General features: G+C 46.9%; 1 protein-coding gene across 2 annotated transcripts in view; it reads right to left on the bottom strand.

Moving 5' to 3' along the window:
* Positions 1-5,776: 5,776 nt before the first annotated feature.
* The window catches only part of Ngf (nerve growth factor), a 61,990-nt gene continuing 42,770 nt past the window's right edge, over positions 5,777-24,996 (bottom strand). For both annotated transcript variants that reach the window (XM_057793871.1, XM_057793872.1), the window contains exons 2-3: positions 11,985-12,108; positions 5,777-6,626 (exon numbers count right to left, since the gene is read on the bottom strand). In XM_057793871.1, the coding sequence (XP_057649854.1) occupies positions 5,889-6,614 (726 nt within the window). In that variant the 5' untranslated portion in view covers positions 6,615-6,626; positions 11,985-12,108 and the 3' untranslated portion in view covers positions 5,777-5,888. The remainder of the gene's footprint in view (positions 6,627-11,984; positions 12,109-24,996) is intronic.

Genomic DNA, 24,996 nt, shown 5'->3' with positions numbered 1-24,996 from the left:
TAGGAAACTTGGCCGTCTCTTTGGTATTGGGTCTGACCATAGATAAGATTCTGGGTAAATCTCACAGGGACAGCCACTGGGTCTAGCCATAGGATATTGTTTTTTTTTTTTTTTTTTTTTTAATTTTTCCCAGGTTTGTATTTCCACAAGGAATTGGTTCCTTTGCTGGATGTAACTCAGAAGGAAGCAGGAGAATAGACAGCTCCTTCTCTCCTCTCCAGGCTGGCCATTCCTAGGCTGGGCTTCTTCTTCCTTCTCATTCTGAAGTAAGTCCTAGTTCAGGAAGCCATTGCTCTCAACTTTGTTTTCTAAACACAATCCAAGAGATTTTCCTCCAAGTTCCCCGGGCTTACCTCTTCCACACCGTTGCCTCTTAGGGCCTTACTCACCATTTGGAATGGCTATTTGACTGATCGTGTTTGCAGAGGCATGGCGGGGTCGGGTAGAATGTATACATTCTGGCTTCTTCTAGCTCCCAAGAGTTATTTCACACACATGCATACTCACATATATACACATACAGCTTTGTGTATAGATATGTCTTTACATATTATATTTACATCTGTACACACATGCACCTGCAGCTGTGTGTATTTATTTACCTGTTTTATATACAATAATTGATGCTGGATTAAGTATTCTATAAGATAGCAACAGAGTTTCCATTACCACCCCTGTTTGCATGGAAGAGAAGTGACATCTAGAACTATAAGGAGCTTGGCAACACCGTTCAACCAAGCTAGTGGTGAGGCCAGGCTTGGGCTCTGACAATGTGGTCACAATCCTCATAGCATCTCCCTCTGAAAGCCGCTCAGATGTCTCCCATGCTGTGTACCCAGGAAATCTCACCCTGACTATTTTTCCAGTTATTGCTGACATAGGGGGTACAGGGAGAGAGGGAACGCAGCAGGACTGGTCTGTGAATAAAAAGGCAAGAAATAAGTTATGCCCCAGCTGCCCTGCAACACCGCTTAAGCAGACACTCGCCTGCTGCCTGCAAGACTGGATCCTGGCGTGGAAGAGGCACAGCTGGATTACACGACTAACACCAGGAAGCAGGTCTGGGCTAGAGGAAGCTCCTCAGGTCACTGCTGTGGTTAAGTCTGCCTAATTTTGGCCTCTGGGCCCCCTGAGCCTCCTCCGCAAGCCCAGAAGGACTCCGGGGAGGTCAGAGCTTTTTTTCTTCACCAATCCAAGTGAAACGCAGCAGAACACGCTCCACATGCTTGACACGTGGAAACTCTCAGAGCCAGCGGCTGATAAACGTGCCAACCTGAGGAGTAAACATCCCAGAGAAGACAAAGCTGCATGCAAGCCTTCTTGGCTTCATCAGGAGGTTATATTAGCTTCAGAGCCTGGAGGCTAGCTCATAACTAATCCAGACAAGGAGTCCTGTGCCTGGTGCACAGCGAGCAAGCTCTCGGGAGGTGCCAGTAGGCACGACTGGTGCCACTCGCTATCACTAGTCGGAAGGAACTGATCATATAACAACACTGGCAGCTGGTGAACTCACCTGCCTCGTGGAAAACCATTCCACCACATTCTAAGTGCCTTCTAGTGTTCAGCTGACTCTAGTTTTCAAAACTAGAATTTGTTACACATTTCTTAAATGCTAGGTGCATGCAAACATACATACATACATACAAACAAACATACATATATGTATATGTACACAAGCACATACATAATCTTAGTTATTTCTAGACTTTCTGAGACGGTTGTCTCAAAGACAGTTGTTAAGAACTGTGTTTAGAGTCTGGCAAGATGGCTCAGCTGTGCAAGCCTGGCAACCTGAGTTTGAGTCCCATGGGAACACCTCCATGATATTTTCTTCTGCCCTCCACACATGTTCCATAGCAAGTATGCTAAAATATACCCCCCCCCGCCCGACACACACAGAGTACATTTTAAAAAAGAACTTTGCTTCAGGTAGCCCAGTACAAGCTCCCCATGTGACATCAAAGCCTGGTTCCTCATCACTACTCTGGAACTTATGGGACCTACAAGATCTCCATGAACCCCAATTCAGGCAGGATCTTCTGAGGGAATGGCCATTCTGCTCCTCCCCTTCTGAGCCCAGCCTCCAGTAAACAAACATCCACTAAGCCCTAGCAAGGCTGCTCCTCTCCTAAGACAGCACAGTGTTGCTCACAGCTATGGTTTCTGACCCTTGCCTAGGACTTAACTGGTTTCACGGCTTTGCTTCGTGCTCCCAGCTCTACGATTGTTTTCATTTCTCAGCTGCCCGACTCAAGAAGAGCTGTGCCTTGCCAGCGTTTACAGACAGAGCAAGCCAGCCTCCGGACTCTGCTCTGCTGCCTTCACCCCAGAACTTTCAGGAGGCTGCTTCCTCTCCACCATGGGCAGCTGAGGACTTTGACTCTGTGTGGTCCAGTGCCTCCTGCTGTTCCATTCCTACCTTTGATAAGAAGATTATAAAGTCAATGCAGGGTAGACCTTTGCGTTCCAGATAACAGGTGCTTCCCCTTGGTTCTGCTTTTCTTGTCTATTTCTTTCTCCCTAGAATACAGGCCAGGCATTCCAGATGTAGGAGAACCTGCCCTCTCTCCTCTACTCCAGGTCTGAGGCAGGCCTACCCCACAGTACACACTCCTGTGGCCCACAGGAATAAGCCTAGCCATTTGGTGGTGGTGAAAACCTGGGCTATCCCAGCCTTCTGTTAGGAGTGCAGCTACCTTGGGGAGAGGCTCGGGGTCTGACTAGAGGTGGGGAAGTCCAAGGGACAAACGGAGACTCTAACCAGAATCAGACTTTCCAGTGCTGTCTGTCTGCCCCTGGAACTGGGAGAGTCAGGGGGAAATGATCCTAGAGAGAGGCTGGGCCAGCAGAGAGGACAGTGGGCTTGTGCCAGTTTTCTGTGGCGGGTTGAAGGATGCCTTCAGGTGGAAGAAGCTGCCAAAGAGAAGAGAGAAACCAAGGTAGAAAAGCCATAGGAAGACGCAGGGGGAAAAGCATGGGGTGGCCGCTGTTTCTCTATAAACACAACGGAGGAGTTGGAGCTGCCTTTTTGTCATGCTCAAGCGGTTGGGACCCTGGCCATGCAGTGACCTCTCGGGTAAAGCCAAGATAGACCGCTAACTGAGCCTCCCCTCCAACACACACACAGAGGGGAAGAGTTCAAGCTGTGGAAAGGCCTGGGCCTGGTGGGTTTGGACTGCTTACACGCTGTTCAGCCAAATTGATAGTCCCTTGTGCTATGTGAAAACACTGGCTTCCACATTGTGACTCCAGTGTTTACCTAAAGCACAGTTTGCCTTTGGGGCCATAGTAGTACCGTGGGGGCAGGAGGCCTATTCTTTCCAGTGACTGTAGGACTTCTTTCATGGAAATGGGGTGCCCTCCACCAGTTTTCATTAGAGATCTGGATGCCAAGTTAGCCCTGTAAGCAGGCCAGGGGAGCCAATGGAATTTTTCGGATATTCTGAAGAGTCTGGCAGCACTGGGCACGGCTCTCCGGGGATGGATTTGCTGGTGTAGCCACCCAGAGGCTCAACTGCTCTGCCTAGAAGTTTCCAGAGTGTGTCCCCCTCTCTCTCCTCACATTGCATCTCCTCACCCACTTAGCAGGTCTGCCTGGCCCTAAGAGAAAGGCCTTTATAATCTATCTGTTCCTGAGGGGCCTGGGACTTCTGAGGCCAAGGAACTGGAACCCCGCAAAACCCACAGACAACAGGCCAGTGGGAGGACTTTATCTGACAGAGCATCTCAGCACGGAATGTTCTGGTTAGTGTTTCTTGAACATAAATCTTTATTCCAATTGCAGTAGCTGTGATAGGAAAAGCCAGCATATTTCACCATGCTTTCACCCAAATCAAAACTCCAAAACTCCGAGTTTCCAGTTTGCCCTAGCTGAATGAGGGTGGGGGTGGGGCAGCGATGATTGTCATCTTTGGAGAAGAGGTATGGAAAAAAAAAGTATTGGTGTGATGTTTCCTATTCTAGGGACAAAATTGTGGCCCGAGAGAAACAACAACAACAAACAATAAAAAAAAAAAAAACAAGAAGAAAAACAAGGTGAAAGGGATGGGGACTACGAAGAGCTGGGTCATATCCTGCTCCATGGAGGATTCTGCAGTCTCTCTGTTACCCTGACTGCTTTCGAGACAGTGGTTAAGTGCACATTAAAAAGAAAGTTACCTTCCCCCAAACTATACAGGGCACTTGGCTGTGGCGATATTTTGTTTGTACTATAACAAATAAAAGCTTGCCTGATGATCAGAGCATGGAGTTAGCCACTAATTAGCCATAGAGACCAGGCTGTGGTGGCACACACCTTTAATGCCAGCACTCGGGAGGCAGAGGCAGACGGATCTCTGTGAGTTCAAGGCCTCCCGGGGCTACACAAGGTTGATCTAGTCTAAAAGAGAAACAGAGCGCCAGGTGGTGGTGGCTTGCACCTTTAATCCCAACACTAGGGAGATGGAGACAGGAAGGGATAAGGCTGGGTGGAGAGAGGAACATAAGGTGGGAGGAGGCAAGAGCTCAAGGCTTTCAGTCTGAGGACTTATAGAGACATGGATACTCCATTCGGTCTGGGGATTTCAGAGAGGTAAGAAAGAACCAGTAGCTGGCTGCTCTGCTTCTCTAATCTTTCAGCTTTCACCCCCTTAATATCTGACTCCGGGTTTTTATTATTAAGACCAATTTAGAATTCATGCTACACTTGACTGTCTTGAAGGCAAGGGCTTTCTCTCTCTCTCTCTCTCTCTCTCTCTCTCTCTCTCTCTCTCTCTCTCTCTCTCCAAATCCATTGCATCTTTTTCTGTCTTTCTGTTTCCTTTCCTGTTGGGAGGAGCAGAAAGCAGCTGCACCCGCCTGATTTGGCCTTTCTCCCCTCCGTCTTCCTGGGCTTCTCTGTGTTAGTCTTCTATGTTTGTCTTTATCTGTTTCTACCCCAACTCTTGTCTCTACAGGTCTGTGGTCCCAGCTAGCTCTGGTCACCCACGGAAAACATCTCAGTAAGAATAAAAGGTTTTCAAAAGTTTGTTTCTCACTGGTCACTGGCTTTCTAGTTGGAAGCAGATGCTGGGGTGCTAGGGCCACCAACAGTTGCCGCTAGAGCTGTTTGTGGGTGGTGAGAAGTTTGGAAGTCCTACTGTTTTCCTGGGGTAGGGATGCCTTTCTGGAGAAAGCTACAAGGGAATTGCGGAGAAGCAGCCATCATGCCAAGGTAATCTTAACATGAAATCAGATCTGCCATGACAGGCCTCAGGAGATGGTTTCATTACAGCTCCTTCAGACTGGCCCCCTGACAGTAAGCAGCCAGAAGGCCTTCCGTGCCGCCTCCAATTTTCCACACAGAGCGTTCCCAGTATCCTCCAAAGACCAGCCCGGGTCTCTCAGAGGTGGGAGGCCGCCTCTGCACACAGCAACCTGCTTTCTTACTGGTCTCAGCTACCCTCCCTCCTCCAGTGAGGCAATCAAGGCTCATGGATCCATGCCGTGCAGCAGATAATCCAAGGATTTGGTAGATTTGGCTCTGGAATGTGGACCGGAGCCTGCAAGCTGACTTCCCTTACTAATCATGCTATGCACAGGGTAGCAGGGTAGAGTCTGAAACCAGTTAGCCTGCCCTAGGGCAGTGCTGGCTGGGAATGAGGGTTACAAGCAGGCTTTGGAGCCAGGAGAGGCTGGGGGGACAGTTCATCCTGCTCTCTTCCCCAACTGGTAGGTGTTCTTACCAAGAAAAAGGACTCTAGTGCGGGTACATAGGATGCTTTGAAAATTTAATAAATAATGACTTTTTAAAATTGTATAAACGATAAATTACCATGCAGTCCTTATAATTTAAAATAATTTACAGGCTGAGGTAGGGAGGGGCCGAGGAGGGTGTGGAGGGGGCAATGGGGAAGGGGGCTGCAGGCAGGTCAGCCTCTTCTTGCAGCCTTCCTGCTGAGCACACACACACAGGCTGTGTCTATTCGGATGAACCTCCAGGCGGCCTGCTTGTCGTCTGTTGTCAACGCCTTGACAAAGGTGTGGGTTGTGGTGCAGTACGAGTTCCAGTGCTTGGAGTCAATGCCCCGGCATCCACTCTCCACGGGATTGGGGGCTCGGCACTTGGTCTCGAAAAAGTACTGTTTGAATACACTGTTGTTAATGTTCACCTCACCCAGCACTGTCACCTCCTTGCCTTTGATGTCCGTGGCTGTGGTCTTATCCCCAACCCACACACTGACACTGTCACACACTGAGAACTCCCCCATATGGAAGACGGGGTGGGTGGATGAGCGTTTGCTCCTGTGAGTCCTGTTGAAGGAGATTGTACCATGGGCCTGGAAGTCCAGATCCAGAGAGTCCGAAGAGGTGGGTGGAGGCTGGGTGCTAAACAGCACGCGGGGTGAACGGAGTCTCCGTTTCTTAAACAGTCTGGGGTCCACAGTGATGTTGCGGGTCTGTCCTGTCACGCGGGCAGCTATTGGGGTAGCAGGGGCGCTGCGGGCTCTGCGGAGGGCTGTGTCAAGGGAATGCTGAAGTTTAGTCCAGTGGGCTTGGGGGATGGAGTCTCCTTCTGGGACATCGCTATCTGTGTAGGGTTCTGCCTGTACGCCGATCAAAAACGCTGTGATCAGAGTGTAGAACAACATGGACATTACGCTATGCACCTGGAAGGACAAAGACGGACAGGTTACTCAGGGGAGTGGCACTGAGCATCGTCAAGACAGTGTCGTGCTCCCTCCCAGGGAACCTCTCAGGAGGGTGCCAGGAGGTTCTGATGGTGGGCTACGGATGAGGAGATCCTGGACTCACAACTCAAAGTATGGTACTTGGGAGATTAAGAAGGAATGCTGGCAGCAATCACCCTGGCATGGCTGGCATTAACCAGCACAGCCTGTGTGGTGGTTCTATTCCGGGAAGCAACCGGGCCCTTTAAATCCTGCCTAGGAACTTTGGCTCTCTGACTGCCGGCTGGGAGGGTGGTGGGAAAGTTCTGGAAGCATAGCAGCTCTGAGCCTGGAGACTAGTGCTTACATGACCCACCACTTTGAAGACTCGGGGGCATTCTGGTTAGGGCCTGCCATCTTTCTTTCATATATAAGGAATCCACTAACATGTTTACAAAGTTACGCCAAAAGCTAGACCAGAAGGAGAATCCAAAAGATCCCTTACCCTCCCTCCTTCAGGTCTTCCATTTTTTAAACAAGTCTATTCTTTTTATTGCTTGCTTGTAGGTGAGTAGAGGCCAAACGCCAGACTCTAACTGGCCTCACCCTGAGTAACACTAGAGTCAACTTTGCTCTGGGGACCATTGTCCTTTCCACAGTGAGCACCAATTCATATCTGTAGAGGTGGATCAAGGGTCACCTCCTATGTGAAATGTCTCCAGCTGGTGGTCAGCTCAGAGGACTCTTCTCTACAGTGTTTTCCAAGCCCCGGATTCTGTCCTTTCTCTCATCTTCCTGCCCTGATGGATCATTTTGCCTCCTCCCCTGTGTTTCCAGCCCAGTTTGTTTCTTTCCTACTCCTAGAAGCTTTCTCTGATAACTCTAGCATAAATGTTCCCTCTGTCTTTCTGTCTGTCTGTCTCTCTATGTGGGCGTGTGTGTATATGCTTGTGTCTGCATGCATATGTGTGTGTGCATGTGTGTTCTTCCTGATAAATCTACATAACGGAAAAAAGAGCCTTAGCATTGGATCTGAGAAAACATTGGATATCCAGCCCAAATACTTGTTAGCAGAAGAAAATGCCATTTAATCTATTGCACCTTGGCTTTCTTTATGGACAGGAAACACTATTTTCCAGGGTGACTGTTTGGATTAAGTGTGTGTTGATTCTGAATGATTGGGTCTCTCTTAAGACAAGGACTTCGTCTTCTTTCGTTCTACCTCTGGCTGGTCACTCTCTGAGCCCCTTCCATGAGTGGATTTTCATAACTTATTGTTCCTCTCTCAGATGTCTTTAAAGCATGCTTTGGGGCTTGATCACTTCCTGGCTGTGCGGTCTTAGAGTGCAGAGCCGTGTCTCACCCACCTGGGTGGCAGGCTCCTCCATCACTTTGTGAACATCTTTCTTGTCTTTCACAGCAGACTGCGTTACCTTCACCTGGGCGCACGGTACTCATTTCCATGTCTGTCTGTCTCCCTGGTGGGGTTTTAGAAGTCATGTGACTTCCATTTTGATCATTGCATGGCCATGTACAATGTCTGAAATGCTGCAGTTTCTCAGGAAATTCAGGGACAATAGGAAACTATTGAATGGGGGTGTCAGAGAAGCCCACTCTTTGTTCACTTTCCATATAGACGCGGGTCCTTTCAACCATGCCCAAACTACACACTGCATTCCAATCAGCATTCAGCCTGTGAATCCCATACAGTACTGTGCTTCATGGTGGGATCCAAGAAGGAAACCATTGCATTCTTTTCTTTTGGGTTCCTTTGAAGGACGTTTCTGTCGCTTCACTTCTCTCGCCGTCCGTGCAGAGGATGAGGCTCTACACCTGAGGTTTTGATTCCCTTCCCAGACCTGATGGGCGAAAGGTCTGGCTGATAATTGTCTTGCCAGCCCTCAGAGGAGCGAGCATTCTTTTGGCAGCTAATCCAGCCTTTTATGATTGCTCCTTTTCTTGTTTCGGTTCTTTCTTCTCGGTACACATTATCTTTCATCAGGTGAATTAAGGCAGAAGACATGGAACTGAAATCCATACTTTTATGCCCAAATTGGTAACACCTGTTAGAACTGGATCGGAAACTGAAGAAAAGTTGACTGGAGTTTAGGGTTTCAATAGAAATAAAGCCTGCCTTGCTCTGTAGTCCCCATGGTCTCCTTCCGCAGGGTCTTCTGGGGGTGCTCATCCTCTCCTGAGGGACTGCTGATGCCCGTAGCTACATTCCTAGCCCAGTTGCTTCCTGGAGCACTCTCTGGACCCCCAACTTCCCAGCAGAACCTCTCCATGGATAGTGACAGTCTCAGTGCGAGACATCACTGAGTAGATTCTTCATGCTCAATCCCACCGTCATCCCGTCTTTGTCTTCTGTATCAGTGATAGCTGTCCAATCTTGGACCACTTGGTGCCTTCCAAATTAGTCCCACAGTCACCATCTCTCTTGCTCTGGTGTTCTCAGTCTCCTAAATTGCATCTTGACTTTTAGCTTTCTTATTACGAGGACCATTGTACCTGCATCTCTCTTATTCCAGTGCCATCCCGCCCTGGCTTCCATATTAAGCTTCTTAAAGCATTGCTCTGACCTTGTCACCTTGATCAAGGAGCCAGTGGTGAGCTTATGAATGGTTGCTCAGCCTGGCGACAGCCCCTCCTCCATCAATGACCTCATATTTCTTCATTCCAGGCACAAGAGCTCCTGGCTTAGCTCTTGCCCTGTGCTTAGCCACCCTTGCTCTTGCTTTGGGCTCTTCCCTCCAGGTCTGCTCCTCCTGAACTCCTGGTTGCTTTATGCTCTCTATATCTCCTGTTAGAATCCATCCTGTTTTCTCCCAATATCCAATTTCAAGGGCATCGCTCCAACAGCACCTGTCTCTTGGCAGCAAAACCCTCTCTGGTGTACCCATCTTATGGAAGGTGTGTTATTCTTAACCTCTCTGACAGAGGTAGAGCTCTCATAGACAGAAAACTGCTTGCTTATTGCTGTGGTCTGAGGCACTTCCACCTCCATGAACCATTGTGTGTGGAGGTGCCTCTTTCCTTCTGAGTTCCTTGACTTCTCCACCTGAGTGTTGACGTTTAAGGTGTCTATACACTCTGACTTTTATAGTTTAAGGAACTATCAAGTTTTCTACTGTGCATAACACGTGCTCATTCTACACAACTCCGTCATGTTTTAAAGGTCTAATGATATCTGTGCATTTGCCATTGGGTCACCGCATGGTACCCACTGTACTTCAATGACAAAAGAGTTTTGCATCATGGCCAGACAGTTTATTAAGAGTTAAAAATGTCTCAAACAGATCTCTTCAGTTTTTGATTAAGATGTAATTTTGGGAAAACCTTATTGATCTACTCATAATGGTGTGTTCCTATAATCTTTAAAAATTATTAGGAAAGTCTTAGAGTCATCAGAGGATACAGAACAAGAGAGAAATAATCCACACTGTTTCCCATTCTAGCGACACAATGCATGGTGTAGGAAACAGTTGAGCTAGGGAGGAATTGGTTTATTTACATTCATCCTTCAAAACCTGTGTCCTGAGCAGTGATAAACTTCCATGTAGTTTCATGGTACATGTCTGAGTGGGACATTTAGCTGGGGAGAACAGCTATGGTTCACGTGAGAGAACAAGGTCCATTTCTGCTGTAAATGTTCTTCATTTTGTTATGCTCCCATCGACAATGAAGGGCAAGGGGCTGGGAAAGAGGAGACTGTCCTTGGGGTGGCTTTGACGCAGCCTCCAACGGGACCCCCTCCCTGGCTAGCAGGGTGTTCGGTGATTACCATCATCCACGCCTGTAGTGGGAGATGTTCCTATATTAGAAAAGTAATCTTTACACAGGCCTGGCCCTACCTGATAGGTGATGAAGCTACCAGACAGTTGATCCTAACCAGTCCTTGCCTCCGGTTGCCAGGAGACCTGCCAGCCAGGTCTGCCAGAGCTGTGTGATAGGGGGAGGAAGGTAAATCTCTGTCTTAGAGGTGTCGAGAGCTACTCACAGTTCCTGGGCTAGAGACCAGATGTGTGAACCTGGGTCACCAGATGTTGGCCAGAGAGGAAATTCTTGTGACCAAGGAAATCCATCCTCTTTCATCGCACTGGCTAAAATCTGACAGGGGGTCAAGGGATCGCTCCTTGGCCTCCACTCTAAATGTAAGTTGGCTGCTGCCTTCCATCTTAAGACTTAGGAACTCTCGGCTGTTGGAGGCTGACAACAATAAAAGGGATTCTGTGGCTCCTTAACTCCCTAGGGAGGGCTCCCCGAGGTGCCCTGGGATGAACACAGATGAGCGGTGACAGGACAGAGTCCAGCACCTCTGCTGACATGTCCCACATAGCACTCCTGAGAGGAGGCACAGAGTGGAAGTGACATCAGAGACTGAATCCAAGCACTCAAACTTCCAGGCACCAGCCTGGAGGCATCAGTACCCAGGGGTCTGTTAATCTAGGCGGCTTCATCTACTTGTAGAATCGTTGATTCTCTAGGCTCAGGGGTGGGAGAGACATGTCAGACGAGACTGATGTTGCTGACCTAGAGGATGCATTCTGAGTTCCTAGGCTAGCCTTGAGGAGGCTGAATGATCTGGGGTAATGTGGCTAGTGTGTGTCAGGATCACCCTGTTGCTCAGCCTCTGCATCTTTTTGAGGATGGAGACTTGAGGGAGCCTAAACTCAGTGATTGATAGTGCATCCTGAGATGTACATATTCTCTCCAACATCCAAATGAAATTCTCAGATTCTGAGTTCTGCCTCCAAGGTACCACAAATCTGGACACCAGGGAAGACACTGATGTTGGATTGCTTTTATGCCCAGCGTCTCAGGTTTCTGAATGTCACGCAGACATCTATGATTCTGATCCAAATATGTCTTTATCATAAAGTACATAAGATGGCCATGATGGTTACATGTGGCCAGAGAGTTTCAGAAGGTCCTAGACCCTTGGTTAGCTAGCATTCTTCAGGACAGGCGTGTGAGCCATGGGTATAAAAAGAGAATGTGCTGGTCTGAGTTCCAGGGTCATCTTATGTCTCACCAGTCATCACAACCACCTGGGAGTTGGGCTGTGTTCATCCCGTTATGGCTGAGGGAACAGAAGACTTGGGGATACATCACTTGGTCCTGGACTCTAAAGTAGAACTTAGAGCCAGGCCGCCAGTGTCCAGATAACGGAACTCTTCCCTTAGAAGCCACAGAGCAAAAAGACTTATTTAAACAAGCCCCATTTGCAGCAGAGTCACTGAGAGCCTTGGCCCTTACTGCCCCATCAGGTCTGACTCTCCTTCCACAACCTGCAAAGTCTTTCCAGCCATGTTTCCCTAGAAGCCCCAGGAAAGCAGCTCTCCCACGGGCACTTACCTCCGAATGGCCAGGATAGAAAGCTGCGTCCTTGGCAAAGCCTTTATTGGGCCCAGACACTGAGGTGAGCTTGGGTCCAGCATGCCATCCAGCCCCCTGGACTGCACGACCACAGGCCAGAACTCTGCGGGGGAGAGCTGACATTAGACAAGGGTTACCATACTCCCTAGCACATTGGTAGACACCAGAGCCCTTGACAGAGGGGAAGGGAAGTGCCAATAGGCCTTGAACCCTATTTCCACAATTCCAGCACTTTAGCAACATCGGAGTTCAGGGAGGAGCAAGAGTTCAGTTGCCAAGGTTTCCAGGGCCCTGGGCTTACATAGCTCTGGTCTTGCATGGCCTTGCAATGATCCTTGCCTTACTAATCTCAACCTGGACACAGTCCACAGTGGCACTGCATCTAGTGTAGTGGCCTCCAGGTCTATACTGGAGTCCTGCTCCAGGGACGCCTAAACTAAAATGAAAATTATTTTGCACACTTCCCAAGCCCAGATGTAGTAAATCCAGCTCTGTCCAACCTTGGTGATGCAATATTAGAAACGCAGAAGTCCCGACAATTCAAACCAGCCAATTCAGGGATGAAAATACAAGATAAACAATGGGAATGGGACGAACTGGCTGCTTGACACACCACTTGGATCTCCCACTGAGACACATCAGCGGGGTTGGGGCACTATGCTAAAAGTCAAATTTCAGAAATCGAAGCTATGGCAATAGCACATTAAGAGAAAATATTATGTTTTAACTTGTAGCTTCTAGAGCCACTGTTTTCCTCCCACTTCTGTCTACCTAATATATGGTGTATCATTCATTCATTCATTATTTCCTGAGCATCTACTATGTGCCAAACACTATTCTGGTTGCTGGAGACACAGCAGTAAATAAAACAAGCAAGTTCTTGACCTCCCTTGTGGCCTTAACAATCTAGTACAAATAGCGTCAGACTGTTCATCCCGTAACGGTGTAACTGGCGAGAGAGGAGTACAAGAAGCTATGCAGGCAACGTGCTCGTGAAGAGTTCCTTGAGGAAGCTGCCCTCATGCTTATGACAAGAAACGAAGGGCAGAACATTCCAGGTGGAAGTGACAGCAGATGCCAAAGCCTTGGGGATTAGGCAAAAACCGAGCCTGAAGGAACAGACCTGGGAAGCAAGCTGGAGAGCTCCAACAATCTGAACCATTAGAGATGAAGCCAGGAGCTACAATTGCATCCCTGGGGCCGACAGGGAGGAAATGGGGGCTTTAAGCAGGACGGTGCCATGGCAATTTTGAAGGCTGAACAGATAAATGACTAAGTCTACAAAGATAGTTCCTAAAGAAAGCTCAGGAATTGCACGCTTGCCCTATTGTCTGTGCTTTTTCAAGTCCCACAGACCTTTCTTCTGCCGTGCCTTGCTCCACCGTGACTCCCACCACACCCCTCCCTTTTTACAGTGGCGACAGATGTCATGGAAGCCTCCCCAAAGCTATGCACCTGATAGGGAAGAGGGGGCTGGAGAGCAGCTAAGGTAGGAGGGGCCCTGAGTGGCTTCTGTGTTGCTGGAAAGCATCTTCCTGGAATGTTTCCATTCCTCTTGCTTCCCCACTCTGCTCAACACACCCATTTTGCATTTCAGAAACTAACAGAGAACCCTTCTGATACACAATTGAGAATTCAGGCATGGAGAAAACCTGACTCTAACGCTCAACAAACGTGAGACTCTGGGACAAGTGACATCTCGATGCACTCCAGGGTTGAGCTTAGTCTGGGGGTAGGAAGACTGACATGCACTCTGAGGTTAGGAGGTGCATCTTAGGGGCCTCCTCACCCAAATGGGGGAGCTCATCTATTCCACAAGCCATTTTGCTGGGGGCTTGGCTCAACTGTACAGGTTGCAAGGTTGGAAGCTGCAGACCCGTGTCCTGAGCCAATTCCAGCCAATTCTTTTTTTTTTATATTTATTTATTATTTGTTATGTATACAATAATCTATCTGTGTGTATGCCTGCAGGCCAGAAGAGGGCACCAGACCTTATTACAGACGGTTGTGAGCCACCATGTGGTTGCTGGGAATTGAACTCAGGACCTTTGGAAGAGCAGGCAATGCTCTTAACCACTGAGCCATCTCTCCAACCCCCAGCCAATTCTTGGACAGGACATCACTCTGACTGTCTTTGTTTTTCACCAAAATGAAAAGTTCCTATAACAGATGATAACTCAGATCTCTCCGACTTCAGTCCTCTGGAATTCTAAGACGGTATGAGTAAACAATGCTTTTTTCTACCCTGGCACTGAAGTTCTCTAATTTCATCAATTGAACACCGACATTTCAGACCCTCCCAGACGCTGTGCTAGGTGTTAGGCCATGGAGAGAAAGAAGACACAATATTTCCTATAGCAAATCAGCTAAAGGGGAGGAAGGGTTAGCACAAGCTAAGTATTTAAATCAGTGTGACATTCAGGGTGTATATTACTCGTGATGGGGAAGCACAGTGACGTAGGAACCTACTTTATCCATTCAGGCTAGCCAGGGTCACACACTCATCCAGGAGTAGGACTCTTAAAGAGAATACAGCATCTGAGCAGGATGCAGAAGGATGGAGAGAAAAGCCACACACAGCCTTTGAGCTCAAGAGCTAGCTGGAGGTCTAGGAAGGGTTAGAGTGTTGGGGAGAGTGACAAGAGTGTGTGCCATGCCTGGATGTCATCCCATTGCTGTGCCTGCCCACTTCCTTCCCACAACACACAACAAACTTTTACTTTGAAGCCACGGAACAACCAGGGAAGGAAAAGTAACTCCCTGTAATTATTCTAGATATTTGTCTATGGGACGTCTTCTAATCTAAGTGCTTGGAAGGAAATTTAAATGACTGCCCATCTAAATTACATATTCCACAGCTTCTCACCCTTGCCATCGTGCGGAATGGAGTGCACACAACCACAGTAAAGTTTCCCAGCCGTATATCCATAGTCGCTTGCCCAGGTAACCTTGGTGCACACCAGTCTCCTGCCCATTCCACACTGGTCCTAACAGCTGGATTTGAGGCTCCTTCCAGCATCTTCCATGCCCTTGGTTTTTTCCCACACAGTGCTGGTACAGCACAGCAGTTTGCTGCTGGAAAGAGAATTTCCTGCCAAGAACACCGACTGATTTTTTTCATAGGTGTTATTGCTATAGTCTCATTCTAGGGAAGGCTGGAGCTCTAAAATTAAATCCAACTTAAATATTGCCAATTTCTAATGTGAATATATCAGGGGCAAACAAAGTAAATGGATGTCTATTTTTACATCCCTAACTGTTCTAATAATTACTTAAGAAGACATCAGCTGGCTCTCACACTCTTGAGAAACGTATGGAAATAGAAGACAGCTCATTTCCATACCACCTTATGCTTCTTCTGATAGAACACAATGAAAACCGCTGAAATCAGGGATGCCTCTGCTAGACCCTGGCCTGGTCTGATACATTAAAGCTTGGTACCTCAGTCTCTTAAAACTTGTTAAAAATGCAAAGTACTGGGCAGATGTCCTGAGTGCCAGTTTGTAGATTAATAGCCCTGTGTATTATATTATTGTTTATTGCCGAAGTTTAAGAATAATTAGGTTCCACACTGGTCTTTCTCCATCTCTACTTGACTGGATAAAATCACCTGGGAGATTGGGATGTTCCTCTGGGCGCATCTACGAGAGGATTTCTAGAGAGGATTGACTGAAGTAGAAGATAAGTTCTTAATGTGGGGGCCCTTATCAAGCATGGGTCCAGATATAAAGAGGTCCAAGGAAGCAGCAGTTGAGAGGACCTGCGTTCCTTCCTTCTTTCTGGGTAAGCATGTCTAACACAGCCATGCGACCCTCTGCTGACTTTAGACTTTGGCCTCTAACACGGATTCTCTAACAGTGGCTCTTCAGGAAACTTCCATACTTTCTGGTTTGGGACTGGTTTGAAGCCCAAGCTTCATGGACTGAACAGCTCCTGGGTTCTTTACCTCTGCAGCAAGCAGACAGACATTGTTGGGCTACTCAGCATCTACTGAGTGAGCCAATCTAACAGTTTATAGTAGCAATGTTCTATTCATATCCTGTACCACTAGAGAACCCTGCCTAATATACTTCCCGTGGAGTGAGAGATCCAAGCCAAAGAAGACAAACTCAGAGATTGTCTTCTGCTGTGGACTGCCTATCTGACTGTACCTTTCCATGGTACCCCCTCAGCTTAGAACCCATCAACAACCAGCCCAGAGTTTTCTAGAGAGGGTGGTGGCAAGACTTTTCTGAAGATCCCTAGAAACAAGGTTGTTCATCTGGCTTTCAGACCATTATTTCTCCATCCCTCCCACCCCCACCCCTTTCATTCTCTTTAAGTCTCAAAAGTATTTCTGTCAATTCCCACTAAGAAGTGTAGATCAACGAAAAACTGTTAAAATCAATCAAAATATAACCAATGATAACTTTGCTTCTGTTGATAATTCATGGAGACTGGTAGACATCCCCCTAAGTCGTTCATATTTAAATTTTATGCAAGACTCTATCTAGCTCCCTGGTTTCTACTTTCTCTGCAGGGATGATTCTCAACCCTGGCCCTGTAGCTGTCTCACCAGGCCAGCTTTATAATACCCACCATGCTGCCTGCATCCTGTCTCCAGGGAACCTCTTTTCACTGGCTTGTAGTGCTGTCTGCTTGCAAGGAGAATCAGATGTAAGACCAGAACCAAAGCCACTGACACACAGGAGTACAAGGAAGCTTGGCAGTGACTTTGATGAGCAATTATGAACAATTCAATATCAAGAAGCTGATGTATCTTAGAAAATGCACAGTACAGGTGCAATCACATTATACACAACAAGGAGACATGCGAATATACCGTGCTGATAGGAGAAGGTTGACCTTGCAAGCCTTTGTTGTCTAGATACAAGCAACAGCTGTGAATTGGGGGTTTTCTTTTTCACTTCTTGGGAGCCTCTTAAGAAAGCATTCCTCAGTGTGGAGCTCTGGTGGCTTAGTACTAAAAAGTTCAAGGACTCTTGACTGATATTTTTTATTTCCAAAGATTTGGGGACGGCTAACCCAAAGGACTGTCCATCTCCCATGCTCCAACGAAGTAATGGCCAGTCCCTGGAGCAGCTTACACCGATCGAAGGTACCAGGGAGCAGCTTCCACCTGGCTGAGTTCTGAGTAAGGAAATCTTCTCTAAGGTCTAGCATTAAGAACATGTTGTCAGGGTGTAGTTCATTTTGGTGTCGCTGTTATGAATTTTTTCATTGCTATAACCATTCTGCTTAATTTTATCTTCTGTCCGTCATGTCTTCTGCTGGGTCCACATACAAAGGGAGGAGAGCAGGAGGTGTTTTATACTGTTACTCTGTTTCCTAATTCTTAGCCTTATTAGACTTTCCTAGGGAGGAATATGACTATAAGGTTTGTTGACTGGGAGTTCCTTTCCTCCTCCTCCTCCTCCTCCTCCTCCTCCTCCTCCTCCTCCTCCTCCTCCTCTTCCTCCTCCTCCTCCTCTTCCTCCTTCTCCTCCTCTTCTTCTTCCTCTTCTTCTCCTCCTCCTCCCTCCTCCTCCTCCTCTCCCCCTCCTCCTCTCCCCCTTCTCCTCTTCCTCCTTCTCCTCCTTCTCCTCCTCCTCCTCCTCTTCTTCTTCTTCTTTTCAGTTTGGGCCACTTTGAGACGACTTGATGTCTTTTAACTGTTTAGTGGTTTTGGCAGATCCAGGAGGAAAACAGTGCATCTGGCATTGAGGACTTAGGAAGACATAAAGGTTCAGCAAAACTGCTACACTTCTCCACCAAATGGCCTGATGCTGACAATTCTCAAGTGTCTTGTCGCATTTCTTAAGGAGATCTGGCCCTGTGGCTCATTGGGAGATGCTGAGGTAAATTACAAAAGTCATCTTGGCATTTCCCCAGAGCCAAGCAGATCAAAGAAGAAGCCACTGTGGTTGGCTGCCCTTCAGCTTTGCCATGAAAGATCATTTGCTGTGACTGTGAGTGTTCTTCTATGGTGGGCAGCTGCCCAGAGCCTGCATCGTGTTTACCTGGCTACAGTAACTCATGAGCTCTGTAAAGCATGATGCCACAGAGAGGCTTCCAAAGTACAGCTAATTACAAGGACATTAGTGCAGTAGATAAGCTAGCTAAACACAAAGCAGCCTTCCAGAACCAAGAGTTGAGAGCCGGCGAGAATGTACTACTAAATACAGTCCATATAGCCTAGGCCATTGTCTTGGTAATATTAATAATATATCTATAATCTATGTTTGAACGCCAAAAACAATCCAATAGTTTTGCAAACTTCTCTGCAACCTTAAGAAAACATCTCTTTGGTTCCAACTGGCTGATCCTTAAACCACAAGAAAAAGATCTATTTCAACTATGCTTTTGGTCTCTTCCTGGCCTGTTCCATGCTTCTAACTATGCCCAGACAGCAGTACTTGGATAAAGGGGACTCTGGTTGCTTGGGCTTGAAGTTCATATTCAATAATAACAGTCTCTAGGTCACGGCAGATCACAGATGACAACCTGGAACAGAAGATATGAATGAAAACAAACGGGATTTTTGTTCAGAGAATTGTAACTCAGACTGGGGCCGTTTATTCGATTTGCTTTTTAGGAGCCCACGTCCTTAGTTCTCCTGGAGCTAGCCTTTCCTCTCAGTGTGTGGCATGTTTTCCAAGCAGTAGGACGAGAAATGTTACAACACATGACTCTCTAATGCAAGGCAGATGTAACTCCAGGAATTAAGCTAAATATCCATAGCTCTGGAAAGATCCCGGCTTAAGAGATACATGGGAAGGATTCTGAGGCTTTTAAAAGGCCAGACAGCCCTCCCCTTCGATCAGGGAAGGATAGCAGAGAGCCAGAAGACTTAGACGTAAGGACTCTAGCAAGATGCCACCTTAATGGGTAAAGCATCTGTTCTGAGGGCATTTTTGTTTAAGAAGCTGGACTGCGGGTTCACTGTAAGAATTATTATAATGTGTCACCCTGTGTTCAAGAAAACAGGGATCATAAATGTCACATGTGGACACCTCCTCGCAACTCCAGAGCGTCAGCTGTCACCGTCTTGAACCCCCTCACTCTTCTGCACTGACATTTCCTGGCTTGTCTGCTGACTTCACACCCAGAAAAATCCCACTTGAGGCAACAAATAGATAACTGCCCGCTTTGCCCGGGCATGCCACACATGAAGATCCTCAGTTACCGGAGGCTAAGACAGGCACTCGAAATGAAGAATTGATTCCCGGGTGTGTTTGTTGGTGTTAGGGATGGGGGGTGGGGGACGGGGTGCTGTTTCAGCCACTTCCTGTGTCTGGTTTCAACACTCCAGACCCATGCTGTGAATGGTTTACACTAGAGAAGGGCGTCCTTGGGCTATGTTAAGGAGATTCATCTAACTCAGATCTCAGGAGGGAGGTCAGGGGCCATGCAAACCTGCTGTCTGCTGAAGTCACTTTGACCTCTCATCTCATTGAGTTTTAGAATAGTTCCCATCTTCTAGTGTTTCTCTTTTTAGGGTTTATTTGGCCATGACAACATGGGCAAAAGGAAAACTCCACTAAGGAAATTCACTCCAGAACAAGAGAGCCACAGAGAGCATCTGTCTCAGAGACCCAGAATTGTGGGTAATTAGAAATTCCAGAGAGAAGGGCAATTTTCCACACTCCATCGAAACACACACACACACTCACACACACACACTTCACACACACACTCACACACACACATACACACTCACACATACACACACTCACACACACACTTCACACACACACTCACACACACACTCACACATACACACTCACACACACACATACACACTCATATTGTTGCTCCTAAAGAGCTAGTTTGTGTGATTAAGATGCAGAGAATTACAAGCTAATTTGCTTTAGCCTCTGCCTAAGTCTGTAGCCTTAGCTGCAAGGGGAAGCTAGAACTTCCGAAGTTCAGTTTTCTTAAGAGACCTGAAGCTGGTTTCCTCTCAGTGCTACCAGAAAAAAAATCAGAATAAATTCCACTTCCACCGGGAGTGGAAAGGATTAACAGAATAAACACCTAGCCCAGTGCACAACACCCAGTTAGTATTATAAACATTACTTAGTCTTCTTTCTAACATTATTAATGACATTTGGCCAAAATAGGCCAATGAAGTATTGGCAGGTCTGTGTATAAAGGAGAAGAAATGCAGAGTATCTCTTCTATGTCCCTATCTGGCCCTCCCCTGAGGGCGACAGTGGTGGGGGACCTGTGGCTTTGTGTCCTCGTTGTGACTGGGGTGGCTGGCCAAGTGCGTGCCCAGTGGCACAGAGAGACCTCAGAGCAGTATTTGCAACCGCGTGGCAGTGAGTGACAGTCAGTCTTCTGCCAACAGGATGCTTAGTAAAATCCAGAAAGACTTGCTCTCGAAATGATGTCTTATCTCAGCTCTGGCCCAGTCAGAGGGAGAAAGCTGCTTCAGTCACCGCTGCAGTTAGGCAAACAAGGTGACCCGGAGCGACTGCTGGAACTTGCCCGACGCTGTAAGGTTAGGAACATCTTCGCTTGTGGTAATTGCTGCCTTAGAGGGAAAGTGAGTCACAGGAGAAGGCACCAGAGAGTCATGGTCAGAGCCACAGTCATGAGAGGCTTGGGACAAATTTAGGCTCCTGCTGAATGACCAGCTTCTTGAGGGGTTAGGTGTATTTTTATCTGCAGGCACATCCCGGAGTAGGCATTCAGTGAATGTGTATTGAACAGAATGGAAAACTCTTCACACAGCGGCTCTAGTTTCTTTAGCCAAAGTGAATCATTATTTCACATTCTATCGAGAAATAGAATACAGTACCAACCCACAATTTCTGGATATTGTGTGCTCCGGTGAGATGCACTCAGGAGCACGCCCTGTTTGTGGGCCGGCAGGTGTGCCACTGGGGACCTAGGATGAGGGCCGCCTCTGCCTTCGCTGCAGAAGTGTGCACAGGTGCTGTGCAAAACAAGCCCCTTGCTTGTCTCCAGTGTGCTCCATTCTTTTTGCCCAGCGTTTCATTAGCGAAGGCTGTGTCCAGTTTGGCCACAGTTTGTTATGCAATCCAGTGGGATGGGTAATCACCTCATTGTTTAGTTCTAACCCAGGAGAAGAAGAAGGGAAGAGAGAAAGTCGAGCACACACAGATGTGTGCTGGTGGGGATTGTACGGTGCTAATGAAGACTGTTTGTGAGCATTTCACTCCTTTCTTTGTGGCTCAGCCAAATTCCTGGCTGCAGGCCTTTCTGCTAAGAGAACCGCACCCTGAGGGCCTTCTACTCATGCCCCGTGCCCAGTCCAAGGTTGTCACCCAGGTCCCCAGGAAGGTGGGTGCTTGAATGACTTTTGTTTCAACCCTTTCTTCTCACAGAACTGATTTCTGCACTTCCAAAATAAAGCTTTAGGGTTCCTTTGGGCATAGGGAATAAAAACCAAAAAATGCAGAAAAAAATGAAAAGTCAAACAAAATCTCAACAAAGTTATAGAGTCTTCCAACTGGAAGAACGATGCATGCCTAAGCCTGTTTATTTTGCCTACATTGTCCCCAAGAAGAATTACTTCAACAGACACATGAGGTGGCTTCACACAGAGAACTGTGTTGAAGATTTTTGGTGCCCTTGTGTCTGTCAAGTTCTAAGACCCAAAAGATTTCACCTTTCTCTATTCACTTCTCAAACCTATCACAGCATTTATGTAAATCAAGTCCCCTTTTTCAGATTCACAGAGCATAGCAGCACTATTTCCAACGGCTCAGCCATTGTGACCACCAGGATCACCACCACGATCACCCCAGTATCACCACCAAGATCATCCCAGCATCACCACCATGATCATCCCAGCATCACCACCATGATCATCCCAGCATCACCACCACAATCATCCCAGCATCACCACCATGATCATCCCAGCATCACCACCACAATCATCCCAGCATCACCACCACGATCATCCCAGCATCGCCACCACCAACTCCAAAAGTTCTTGACCATCACCGTCCATTCACCATCATTGTGTTATATAATACCAGTTATCAACACACCAGAGCACATAGAATTATCTAGGACACAAGTCTTTCAACTTGCCTTTGGGGATTATCAAGATTAGGTTAGTTGAGGAGAGGAAATTTGCCTACTGTGGGTGGCATCTTTCCACTGGTTAGGATCCCAGGCCACACAAAGAGAAGACGATCTGAGCATAAGCATTCATCTCCCTCTTCTTTCTGACTAATGAGACAAGGGGACCAGCTGCCTCATGCGCTTGCCACCAGGACTTCTCTGCCCTGAGGTACCATATCCTGAAACTGTAAGGCAAAGTCAACCCTTCCCACCTTAAGCTGCTATTGCCTGCTCTTTTGTTACAATGAGAACTGTAGCCAAGACAACCACCACCCAACCAACATTGCCACTTTAGCCACTTTGCCATCACTATTTCTAATGTCACCATCAATAGCGCCATCACCGCTGTAACCACTGCCATCACTATTATCAGCATCATTATCTCCCCCAAAGTTAAGAAGCCTTTGGAGGCATCAAAGTCTGATAAAGGGTTCCCCATGTCCTACTGTTAAGTCAGTTAGAGTCCTAGGAGAGAGTCAACTCCCGGGCTCACTTAGCTATTCCCAGAGTGCTTCAGTGTATTGGTCAGGTCCATATAGTCAACTCCTGCGCTCAGTTAGCTATTCCCAGAGTGCTTCAGTGTATTGGTTAGGTCCATATAAGTCCCAGATCGAGTGGTGAATCAAGCAAGGTACAAGAAATAAACTTTCTTATTTCCTATACATTCCATTAGATTATTTTCCAGCTTCTTTCTAGAAGTTGCTTTTTTTTCTACATCTCCTCCTCTCCCTTCCCATCTCCTTCCCTCCCTTTCTCTACGCCCTTCTTTCCTTTCAAACAAATACATATTTTATGTCAATTTTCTGTTTATACCTTAATAAACTTCAGAATTATCTTAAAAAGTAGGCATAATTTCTACAAGAGAGTTACAATATATCTATAAAATAAAAGCAAAAATACTGCAAAAAAACAAATGAGGAACTATGTACCTGGTTTCTCAAAAATGAGGCAGGGCCTTGCCTTTTCCTGATGCAATTGTTAAATATGTGAGCAGTTTTTACAGGCCAATGTGAGGCTTTTCCTAGCTGAAGACAGGTAGAACTAGCACTTAGGATCCTGCAGAGAGGAAATCTCTCTGTGAATCCCCTCCTCCTTCAGAATATAAAAGTTCCACGGAAGTAATTGGCTCCCACTTGAGATAAGGGAGCTAACTCCCTGAGAGTAAAGGCCAGGCCCTTCCAGCTTCAGGTTTCATTATACAGGTATGAGAGTCAAGGTTAAATAGTGCTGTGTGTTAGCATGTTAGGTGCTTCCCTGGCATAAACTGTGGGTTGTGAGCAGGTCCATCTAACACTACGAGTGACAAACAACATAGAGGGGCTTCCTACGTAAAAATACTACAGCTCTTCTGAGGTCAGCGTTCCCCCATTTTACAGAAGTAGAAGCTCATGCTGTCACTCAGTGACAGCGGCTTGCAGCCACGCCACACCCTGCTCCCACCAATGCAAAGCCGCAAAGGTTGCTGCAGAGCGTTGGCTTCTGTTTCTGTGATATGGGTAATGGATACCTTGTATTTTATACCTTTTTATTTTCTTAAACTTACCCGGTTTCTAAATAAACAAAAATATGTAGGACAGGTGTCTAGAACACTGTGATTGCTTCACTTCTCTGTCACGAGTCTTTCCTTGAAGGAGCCAAAGAACAAATGCCCTCCCTTCTCACCGAAATGCTCCAGCCACCAGAAATGGGGCGTGGGGGATCCAGTATTCCGAGAGGAATGGAATAGCCATGGAAGATTGGTGACTTAGAAATGTTCCGTTGCTCTTTACTGAGAATACTATAGAAATTAGAACGTAGCTATTACTTTTACTCCTACAATTTTTTAAACACAATTCCTTCTCTGTGTCCATCAAGAAAAACCACAAGCAAGATGGGAGCTACTTGCCCTGTGCTGGGGATGCGACTCTCTGTTCATTGGCTTTTTGGGTGTGAAGATGAAGCCAGAGGCTGGAGCCAAGCATGGTCTGCTAATATTTCCATTCATGGACATGCAATAGCAAAGCATTTCATACATTTGCAGGAAAGCATCAAATACAATATCTTTGTTGTGCTTAATCAGAACCAGAGTAGAATTCCAGGCGACAAGAATAGAAATTCATCCTAATGATTTCATTTTTAGTCCAAAACATACAGTTTCCCCCACTCTGTTTGTCACTTTCTAAAACAAGAACCCACCAAACAGAGAGAAACACGGAGATATTGGATGGCAAATGGCAGAGCAGAAGAGGGGTCAATCTGGATGCTGAATTTACTCCCTTGGTTCGTGGGAAACACTCTGTTAGGAGTCAACTGTCCAGGCTTCGTGCTCTCCACAGCTGAGACCACCTTTAACAGAAGTAAATCCCACAAAAGGAACGTTCAGTGAACAGCAAGAATGTTTTTCAAGGAAGATGCAGATGCTTTGATTCTTAGCAGGTGGAATACTCTTTTCCAAAAAGAATAAGAATCTCATACTTTGAAAAACAATAGGCAGGGTGGTGGTGGTGCACGCCTTTAGCCTTTAATCCTAGCACTTGGGAGGCAGAGGCAGGCGGATCTCTGGGAGTTCGAGGCCAGCCTGGTCTACAAGAGCTAGTTCCGGGACAGGCTCCAAAGCTACAGAGAAACCCTGTCTCAAAAAACCAAAAAAAAAAAAAAAAAAAAAAAAAGGAAAGAAAAGAAAAGAAAAACAATAGGCCGCTTAATGGAAGGGAGTGCTTCCTTGTGATTTGCCCCTATTGGATTGAATTTGTGGCTTTATATTAGAGATCCCATTGCTCAGCACACAACAAACTGCTGGTGCTCATTGTAAACATTTGCCTTGTAAAGTCTGTAAGTTCAACTAGCCCACCAGCTTGCTGCCTCTAGAAACCCTCTATAGGAGATGTGGTAATGGTCTTCTTTCGGAGTCTCAGGAACAGTAAATACCAAG

Source organism: Chionomys nivalis, chromosome 18 (genome assembly GCF_950005125.1).
Source record: "Chionomys nivalis chromosome 18, mChiNiv1.1, whole genome shotgun sequence".
Lineage (NCBI taxonomy): Eukaryota > Metazoa > Chordata > Mammalia > Rodentia > Cricetidae > Chionomys > Chionomys nivalis.
Note: the sequence above shows the minus strand (reverse complement) of the source record. Positions and strands in the feature narration are given on the sequence as shown.